The sequence below is a fragment of the Nelumbo nucifera genome, chromosome 1 (genome assembly GCF_055504915.1).
Source record: "Nelumbo nucifera cultivar China Antique chromosome 1, China Antique-T2T, whole genome shotgun sequence".
NCBI lineage: Eukaryota > Viridiplantae > Streptophyta > Magnoliopsida > Proteales > Nelumbonaceae > Nelumbo > Nelumbo nucifera.
Window position 1 is genome coordinate 74,327,735 of NC_142649.1, and position 10,536 is coordinate 74,338,270.

Sequence of the window (10,536 nt, forward strand, 5' to 3'; positions counted from 1 at the left end):
CAAATTGGTTATTGATGGAATCCATCCATCTAAAGTTTGGCAATAGCAGGCCCTTGATTTGAGTTTCCCGGTTTATTTTGTTGTTGATGAAAGGTAAATTTCTTTCTTTCTACTTTTTTGTATTATTTTCAAAGTATCAAACATTGAATTGTAAAGACATAATAACTTGTTTAGTTTTCTCCAGTGCCGTACAAATTGGTTATTCATGGCATCCCTCCATGTAAATTTTGGCAAATCGCAGGCCCTTGATTTGAGTTTCCCGATTTATTTTGTTGTTGATGAAAAGGAAAATTTCTTTTTTTCTTTCTACCTTTTTTGTATTATTGTCAAACTATCAAACATTGAATTTTAAAGTCACAAGTCAAGTCAATACGCGTTTACCTTTTTCCCAGTGCCTTACAAATTGGTTATTCATGGCATCCCTCCATCTAAATTTTGACAAATCGCAGGCCCTCGATTTGAGTTTCCCGGTTTATTTTGTTGTTGATGGAAGGAAAGTTTCTTTGTTGTGAAAGTTTCAAACATTGAATTTTGAAGTCACAAGTCATAACGCGTTTAGTTTTTCCCAGTGCCGTACAAATGTGTGACGTGGTTAATTCTGGTCGAAAGTTCATCAGTTCACAGTCAAGCGAATGCAAGCTCACATCGTCTGTCACCTGGGGACAGAAAATTTTCTGTCCCGTCCAATAGAAATCGCCGCTCTACCGTTTATACCTAAAACTTAAATTTAAACGGAGTTTCAGATTTAACGGCCGTCTGGACTCCAAAAATCATTCTGGTTTTATTAACCTGCCCAACCCCTCTCTCTTTTATCCACGTGTTTCTTTTTCTCTCTCACTTTCTCTCTGTCCCAATCTGCCATTTTACCCTCCCACTTCTTTACAGGCGAACTCGCAGATCTTTCAGTTTGCCATTTGTTCTATTGTCGATTGTTCTCATTATTTGAGAACTAAGAGGATAATGAAGGGTGATTTGGCCCAATCTCATAATAAGGAGACATGTGGATGTGACTCCACATAAGTGAAGGGGCGATTTAGTATTGTACAGGGACGGTGGAGAGGGAGTTGAAGGAGAAGAAAAGAGAGAGGAAATGAAAAAGAGAGAAAGAAGCTGAGCGTTAATTAGATTTCATAAACGTTGGAGTACCGACCGCCGTTACGTCTGAATTCCGTCAGTTTGGAAGGTAAGAGGGAGAGGGTGGCGTGTTCCATTTTAATTGGATGGGACAGAAAAATTAGGGGTTCTTTTCACTTGACCTACATTATTTTAAGAGCCAAAGATAAACTCCATCTATGGTAACAGCATCAATGCGAGGTTATTCATTCTTTTCCTGCTGATTGCTTGCTGCAACTCTTGTACAGCTTCTGTAACAATTTACAAAGGCTGTTCACGAGAGAAACTCGGCAAACAGATTCGTCCCTGGGCTCATAAAAAATATGCTTTTGTTTCGGTCGTGTGCTATGAAGCTACTACTTTACCATATTTGTCTACTTGTCTTTCAGATGCACACTCGAGCTCAAGAACCTTTCCTTCTCCACTGCTTCGACTCGGGTAATTATACATCCGGCAGCCAATTCGAGAAGAATCTGGTGAATATACTTCTCCCTTCCCTCGTCTCCAATGGCTCCCGCAATGGTTTCTTCAACACCAGCTATGGAGGCAACCCTGCTGACACCGTCTATGGACTTGCTCAGTGCAGAGGAGATATCGCCATGGATGAGTGCCAGAGTTGGTTGAACACCTCCAGCAAACAAATCGTCCAGAGATGCCCCAAAAGGAAGGGCGCGTACATCCGTTTCGACAAATGCATCTTACGCTATTCTAATCTCAATTTCTTTTCCCAGGAAGAACCTAATATTTGGGACGCTAGTTACCATACGCAAAGGGCATCAAATACGGATGTTTTTAATAGAAAATTAGATGAACTGTTGGCCAATCTTTCATCTACAGCGCCATCTAGGGCATCCAAGTTCTCTGCCGGGAAGATCGAGACCAACCTGCCTCTTCAAAATACTATATATGGTTTTGTGGATTGTACTCGGGATTTGACGGAGCTTGGCTGCTCTTCTTGCCTCCAGCATCTTATTAACAGGATTCATCAGTGTTGTAATGGCCAACAAGGAGTCTATATAAATTCTGTGAGTTGTACCGTGAGATTTGAGATTTATCCATTCCTTGTTGATCATGTAGCAGCTCCCCCAACTAAAGACACCGGTAATACGATGGGAGGTGAATCAGGTGATGGGTTAAGATTTTTTTCCTTGTTTCTTTTTACTTTCATAATTTTTTTGAGTTCAAAGCCCCCACAAGACTATTCCCCACAACGTCCCACAGCACATCCCCTTTGTATATTTTGAAAACATTTTCCGATGATAATATCCAGATGATGTCATCATTGAGACGATATTTTGGAGATATATTGGTATGAGACATTGTGGGGGTAGATTCGGTCTCTTTTTTTTTTTCCTTGAATCGTTATTATTTTTGGAGTTTTTGCTTTTATTTCTCAAGTGCAGTCTATTTATCCTTAAAACCAAAAAAAAAAAAATCCAAGTAGCAAAAGAAATGGTCGAACCCTTTTTGTTCCCTATTTTAGTACTCTAAATCCAACAATTAATTGAATTTAATTCTCACAACCATTGAGAGGGGGAGGGAGAGGGACACCTTTCAAATATATATTTATATCACATATATATATTTTATTTATACTGTACCCATAACAGTTACTAATTTATGTTCTTAGGGTCCGACTATGATATCCTTTATAATTTTTTCTTTTACCTTCCCAATGCAGAAAAAGGTAAACGGATATCAGTTGGAACTATTCTTGCCACTGCTGTTTCAATTGCCATTGGAGTGTTGCTATTATCAACACTCAGCTGGTGTTGGGTGACTAGGAAGAAAGAGAAAATGATAGGTGGTAAGAGCTCAATTCCTTTACGAAATCTTCATTTTTCATTCGGGGTTCAATATATACTTCAGTCCATGGTTTTTAAAATCGAACTGGTGACTGAACCAGTCAGAGCTCTGGTTATTGGTTTGAATGATCCAATCGTTCAACTTGAATAACTGCCTGTTCTGACAAAAATTTTAAAAATTTAAAAAAATTGAGAAATGATCAAAATAGTTTGACAGGTTAACCAGCCGATTTAAAGATTTGTTGATCAAAATCAACAATTTTGGGGGAAAATGGAATCGATCAGGTGATCAGTTCCCGTCCTCAGTTTTTCTAGTTCGACCGTCCAGTTCAATCCGATTTTAAAAACCATGCTTCTATTATTTCAAAAGCTTGATAAAAGTAAGCCCATGCATCGTTGAATTATTTTGCTTTCTTATAGTTATTATATTATATATATATATATATATATAATATAAAAAACATTTTTTGGTTTTTATTCTTTCATTACACTTGCTTAACAAAACTCATGCATCTCATTGGGGAAAGAAGAGGACTGTTTTGGCTAGGGAAGAAATAGATTAGGAGAAATTGTTGGGACGGGGGGAGCAATGTTTTGTAAAATCTGATCTCTGAACCATTTTTACCTTCAAGTCATAGGCAATCGGTTCAACTGTTAGGATCAAATTAATTAGACCATGACTTCAAATGGGTCAATGGCTCAAGTGCCTAGTTTGAATGATTAGATTGTCTACGTCAGCAATGGGTTGAAAATAATCTCTAAAAAGCATGATTTTACACATTTTCAATCTACATGTTTAGGTGATGTGTGTTATCTCTCAAATATTAAAAAAAGGGTAAAAGGTTTAAACATATCCTAAGTTTTTATTAATTGACTTAAATATATCTTAAGTTTTTTAAAATGACTTAAATATACCTTATTGGGGTCAATGAAAAGACACATATAAGGTCATTTAAAATTTTAAAAATCCTATTTTGTTAGATAAACCAATGGATTGGTTAACCTAACAAAATAAGATGACAAAAGGAGAGAGAGAGATTCAACGATTCACTTAGAGTATTTTTGGGTTTCATGTGAAATGGAATTATTATAATTTAGTAATTGGCATAGCATTTGAATCACAAGGGCATTAACTAAGGTGATGCCATTTATTTGCTAAATTGGATTTCAATCATTTAAACTTAATTTAAGGTTTGCAAAATGAATTTGTTTTAATTTCCAGATTTTTTTTTTTGTCCACGGAAATACATATTGCAGGTGTGTTTTCATATAACCCATTTTGCATCGTTTCTGTCATTGGTTGGATCTAAACAAAACTTCTATAGTACCAAATCTGACCATGTTGTATGATTTAGAAGGACAAAAGAGTTTGAGAAATCCAGGATATATTTTGAAAATTTAAATGAAAATGAAGGGCAAAAGAGTCGTAAGGCATATTTAATTTTTTTTTTTAAAACCTAAGCTACTTGTAAGTCAATTTAAGAAAACATAGGGTATGGTTATAGTCTTTTACCAAAAAATATACAAAAAGGAATAAAAACTACCTTGAGAGAAGGAGATAAACGAGAGAGAGAAAAAGAAAACACAAAAATTTTAAAACTTAAGAAACACATATGGTATAAGTGAGAGTTATTGATGAGATAGACAACAAAAAATTACTGGATTTGTTTGGATTAAATATTGGTTTTATTCTTAAAAATTTCAATGTTTTTATTTTAATGACAGCAATTTATTTTTATTTTATTTAAAAATACAATTTAAAATTTAGAAAGATTCTTATATCATTAATTTTTTATCATGCCATTTGCCCCTTGCAAAGCTGGGGCCCCTCACTGGTCCATTTTAAAATCTTATTCTTTTCTCTTTATATTGGTCTAGATGCGAATGATATCATAAACGTGGAGTCGTTGCAATTTGATCTGAGTACAGTCATAGCAGCTACAAACAACTTCTCTCACGACAATAAAATTGGTCAAGGTGGATTTGGTTGGGTTTACAAGGTAAGGAGATTTAAACATATTCAGTGATTAAAATTCAGAAAAATGAAAAAGAATTTTACGATAAAGTCTGATTGCATGTTGAACATTTCTTTAAGGTATATCACGAAATTAGAATAAGTTTAATAGGCTAATAACTGTTTATGATGAATTACATTGTCAGGGTAAACTTTCTAATGGACAAGAAATTGCTGTGAAAAGGCTCTCTAAAAGCTCAGGACAAGGAGCAGAAGAATTTAAGAATGAAGTTGTATTGGTTGCCAAGCTTCAACACAGGAATCTTGTTAGGTTATTGGGATTTTGTTTAGAAGGAGAAGAAAAGATACTTATTTATGAATTTGTCCCCAACAAAAGCCTCGACTACTTTCTATTTGGTTTGTTCTCTTTAATCTTTCAAACAACCATCGTTTATGCTTCTTGACAAGCTGATTTATTCAGCACCCCACAGGTGTCTCACATACACAAAACATTTTTTATATTTTTCATTAAGAGATATTCCCATTATATAGTTGAGATGTGCTATTGGGCACGTCCTGTGGGGCGTCATTTAAACTCTGATCTAGTGCTGTTTCTCATCCTTACGTGGGTTCAGATCAGCTACCAAAATACGGTTGCAACAATGTCTCCCAACCGGCCATTACAGCCGTACACAAGAGAGCATAAGCTTGCGGTCTGTCTATTAAAATCCTATATCCTAAATCTCTAACTGGTTTTGGTTAATTGTGCAGATTCAGATAAACGTGCATGTTTGGATTGGCCAACACGTTACAAGATTATAGGAGGCATTGCTCGAGGCCTTCTTTATCTCCATGAAGATTCTCGATTCAAGATTATTCATCGTGATCTTAAAGCTAGCAATGTCTTGTTAGATGGTGATATGAACCCCAAAATATCTGATTTTGGGATGGCAAGAATTTTTGGCATGGATCAATCTCAAGCCAATACAAATAGAGTTGTTGGAACATTGTAAGCCTTCACCGTTTAGTTATTTTTCTTGACCCCAAAATTTACTTAGTTGGAGGGGTGCCAGCATTAGAAATTTTATTAATCATTAATAAAAAAAAAATAGTATAGAAAGATACCGGGGAGGACGAAACCCATTTTGCCCTAAACCCCAAAAACAGTAAGTTCTCCCTCAACCACTTGGTCCCACCCAAATAAGAAGGGATTTCATTGGTTCTAGAATTAGAACTGGAATCAGTATAGTGTGTTCCTATAGTCTGTTTGGTTCAGACAGGAATAAGAATAGAAATTAGAATCAACAAGAATAAAATTTCATTCTCAAAAGAAGGGCAGGGAATGACCATTGCCTCAAATAGGGAAATGCTATTCTAGGAATGAAAATTGGATTCTAATTCCACCCAATCAAAGAGTTGGAATCAGAATAATCCATTCTGATTCCAATTCTAGACCCCTATTCCCCATGAACCAAACAGGCCCAAGATTCTGAGCTGACATGGAATTTCAGATAACTGAGTAAAGGGACTGGAATTTTCTTCGTTCATGGCTTGTTTTGCAAGATTCCTAACCTATATTTTTGTCCTAAAAATGCCTTTTTAACTTCAAATCTCAAATTTTTGTATAAAAAATTGAAACTATAACTATAGTAGAATACAATTATATAATTTGTATATAGTTATATAATTTTATATATTACATGTTATATATATTATATAATATTTTCTATTTATTACTTCCCATGGTTTCATCTTTGACCTGGGAACCTCTCCCTTTTCTAGTTTGATTAGTGGGGAAGTCCCTGTTTTGTAGGGAAAAAATTGAAAATTCCCATTTGAAGATACAATAATAAATTAGGTTATACTTTTTAAATAAAATAACTATAAACTATATTATTATAAATAATAAATAACTATAGTGGGATCCAATTTGGTTTAGGGTTGTCAATAAGTTAGGACTAAGTAGAACCAGTCATGAACAAATTATTTATTTCAGATCAAATAATAGACATGATTATATTGAAAACAATAGTTAAAATAATACTGATTAATTTTATGTTAATAAGTTAATCATTTTTGACTAATATTATCTTATTTATTATTTATCAAATTTACTATTTCAAACATGAAACATGATTGAAATTACAAGAAAAAAATATATTTTTCATAAAATATTTGGTTCTAGACTTGAATCAATCCAATAATTAATCAAAGAAAAATCATGGAATCAAAACTTTTATAATTATTTTCAATCAATTTAGCTCTACAAGGATAGACCTCACTCATTGGTTCAGCCATAGTTTTTCTTAAATAAATTCATGTTTATATAATAAGTTATTAAGTTGAATAAAATAAAAAATAAAAGTTTATTGGGATGAGACTAGTATAGGCTATCTCAAGCTAGACCCAACTCATTGACAACCCTAAATATGAACTCAAGGGGAGATAATAATTTGGTAGTAAATTATTTCTAAATAAATAAATAATTTAGTAAAAAAAATGAATAAATAAATGTTTATTAAAATCTTTCACTCAATGTCACATCTCCTTTATTTTATTGATTCATATGATTAAAATAAATAGTTTATTTAATTTTATTAAATAAATAAATGTTTAGATAATAATAATAAAATAAGTAAATGAAAAAATAAAAATTGAGATAAGATGGCATAAACATAAATAATTGTATGTAACACTCCTGTAATTTTCAAATGCCATAGAATCAATTCAATAAGGAGGTTTGTCTTATATGTGACGCTCTTGTAATTTTTGAATATCATAGAGACAATTACATGGCAAGATAAATAAGGTGCATTTGCCTTAAATATTATAGAATCAATTAGAGAGAGAGAGAGAGGTTGTCTTCGATGGAGATCAAATCAGTCCCCCACAAGACGGCACCCCACAACGTCCCACAGCACATCCCCACCGTGTACTAGGAACATTTCCTGATGATAGTACCATAAATGATGAGGTATTCGCAGGAGATGTTCCTACTACACGGTAGGGATGTGTTGTAGGACATTGTGGGGTGCTGTCTTGTGGGGGGCTGATTTGAATTCTTCTTCTATATGATATTCTTGTAATTTTCGAATGCAAGGTAAGAGAGAGAGAGAGAATAAGAAGAAAATGGAGGAACACCTGTCAAGCCAAAAGCAAATCATGTATCAACTTTCCATACATCTTCACAATGCTTGAAGTATATAGTTATAGATGCCTGAACTGATTCTTTGAACATTAATATTTTATGTTTGAATGGGTTATATGACAATATTTACAGCTAGTGGTAAAGTAAGATAGAGAAATATAGAATGACCAAATATCAGGTTCTGGTGGTGTTATAATGATCTCAATCAGATTTAAAGTTCATGACTGAGTGTATTTTCCTGTCTATAATTGCTTGCAGTGGTTATATGCCTCCGGAATATGTGAGGCAAGGACTGTTCTCCGTCAAATCTGATATCTATAGCTTTGGTGTTTTGCTTTTAGAGATTATAACTGGCAAGAAGAACTCTTTCTATCATTCAGAGTATGCAGAGTATCTTCTAAGCTTTGTAAGTATAAATCCTTAATTTCAAGTAAATCCCTTTTATTTGGTATGATAATTCATAGATTGTTATCTTTTACATAGAAAGAAGCCAGAATTTCAGTAACAGCAATTTATTCTCCATTCACAACAATACATCCAGAAGAGGTCACTAACAAATTACATAATATATTAATTGAACTGTTATAGGCCTGGAGGAATTGGAATGAAGGAACAGCTTCGGAACTGCTGGATCCAATTTTAAGGGAGTTCTACTCAAGAGAAGAAGTGATGAGATGCATTCATATTGGGTTATTGTGTGTTCAGGATAATGTAGATCAGAGACCTACTATGGCAACGATAGCACGCACTCTGAATATTCATTCCGTCGCTCTTGAATTGCCTCAGCGACCAGCATTTTTGGGATACGAAAGAATGGAAACAACTCAATCTACAAGTAGATCAATACCAGAGTCTATGAATGATGTCACAAATACAGAATTAGCTCCCAGGTAGTGAGGCCTGCGAAGAGCTTCCAGTGATCTGGTCAGCCCACGGAGCTGGCTTTTTGAAGGTAAATCTAGATGGTTGTTTCTTGAATGATAGTTCCTTTGGAGCTGTGGTGAGAGACGAAGCTGAAGAATGCTGTCGGGGTATCAAGAGAGGGCCCTGTGGAGCCTCATCTGCTTTAGTAGTGGCTGAAGCAAAGACCTTGAAAGAAGCTGTACTTTTTGCTGCCTCTTTAAACCTGATGAAAATGTGCTGTTTGAATCGGATCGGAAGAGTTAATAAACAGTATTTCAAAGATATTCTGATCGCAAGAGTTAATAAACATCAAGAGTTAAACTTGATGAAAATGTGATGTCTCTTTAAACTTGCTATAAAGACATTTGGTTTATTTGCAAAGATATTCTGAATCTTGTTGCAGGTAAAGATTAATTCTAAGTTCTTCTGGGCTCCACGTCAATCAAATAGCGTCAGCCATGATCTTGCTAGGCGTGCTATTACATCAAGTTTCTGTTATGTTGATCTTCAATTCCTCCTGTTATTATTTCAGACCTATAAGCGTCTGTTTGCCATGGATGCCGTACTCCAGAAAATGGTGATACATCAAAACCACATTGGAAAAATCAATGCTTTAGGAAACATTAATATGTTTGGAACCGTTTTTCCATAAAAAACGGTGCTCCAAGTCATGCCTTAGTAATCAAGAAGGCGTGGTTTGGAGTATGCTGAACTCGACGTTTTCTCAAATTGGAGCTTGTTGCTTCTAACAAGGACATGATATGGCAGTGACGTTGATTTCCTAAATTGGGTACCAATGCTGAAAATAAATATGGAGCACTAGTACCAAACAGAAGGTATTGTTGTTGCTCCAAGAAACGTCCTACCTAGCAGAAACCTTTCCAAAAAGAAAAAAAAAAAAAACATCGTTTTCTCAGAAAATTGTGTTTCCAACGTCTCACATATCAGCAAACAGTGCTCCACAGCATCAATGCCAAACAGATGCTAAGTTTTTTTCTCTTTCTTCCCCTAGCTTGTTTCTTTCTTTCTTTTTGTGTTTGTTATGCTTGGTGTTGCTCTATTTAGTATTTTAATGCTTGGTGTTGCATTGTTTATATATCAGCATAGTAAGATGTTAAATGCATCTTAGCTAAAGTGGTGCTTTTAATGGCTGTCAATTTAAAGTTGTTGTGGGAATGGCACAATGGATAATATAATTTGTATGTGCACAGAAAGAAACAAATGCAAATAGCAAGAAAGTGAAAGAAAGAAAGAAGAGAGAGAGAATGCTAAATTTAACGTGGTTTAGCCAAATTGCCTATATCCATGAGCAGCAACTCGGAGTTTTATTTCTTCACTATAAACAAGAGAAAATACAATACCAAAATGACCTCACCAGAACCTCACCCATACCCAACACTACATTCTTATCAATACACTATATACAATGAATGAAATGAAAATGGAATGAAAAGAATAGAAGAGGGGACCTCTTTTTATACTTGTATAGAGGGGTATAATGGGAATTTTCAAGACTTAATACTTAAGTGGTAAAATAGTCTTCACCGCTACATAATAACAAAAGGTGGATTCATACAATGGGCCACTGATTCTAATTTGGTGGGCTCAATCGA

At 34.6% G+C, this 10,536-nt stretch overlaps 1 protein-coding gene across 4 annotated transcripts; it reads left to right on the forward strand.

The window, feature by feature from the left end:
- Nucleotides 1–1,246: 1,246 nt before the first annotated feature.
- Nucleotides 1,247–9,255, forward strand: LOC104604920 (cysteine-rich receptor-like protein kinase 25). 4 transcript variants are annotated; one of them, XM_088904031.1, is made up of 8 exons: nucleotides 1,248–1,589; nucleotides 1,845–2,238; nucleotides 2,795–2,920; nucleotides 4,797–4,918; nucleotides 5,079–5,289; nucleotides 5,644–5,881; nucleotides 8,279–8,426; nucleotides 8,609–9,255. In XM_088904031.1, the coding sequence occupies exons 1-8, from the start codon at nucleotides 1,437–1,439 to the stop codon at nucleotides 8,912–8,914; spliced, it is 1,698 nt and encodes a 565-aa protein (XP_088760157.1). In that variant the 5' UTR covers nucleotides 1,248–1,436; the 3' UTR covers nucleotides 8,915–9,255. The 4 variants fall into 4 exon arrangements, with proteins under 4 accessions (XP_010267800.1, XP_088760154.1, XP_010267801.1 ...); XM_010269498.2 differs by having other exon boundaries at nucleotides 1,247–2,238; XM_088904028.1 differs by having other exon boundaries at nucleotides 1,247–2,238; nucleotides 8,726–9,255.
- The last annotated feature ends 1,281 nt before the right edge of the window (nucleotides 9,256–10,536 follow it).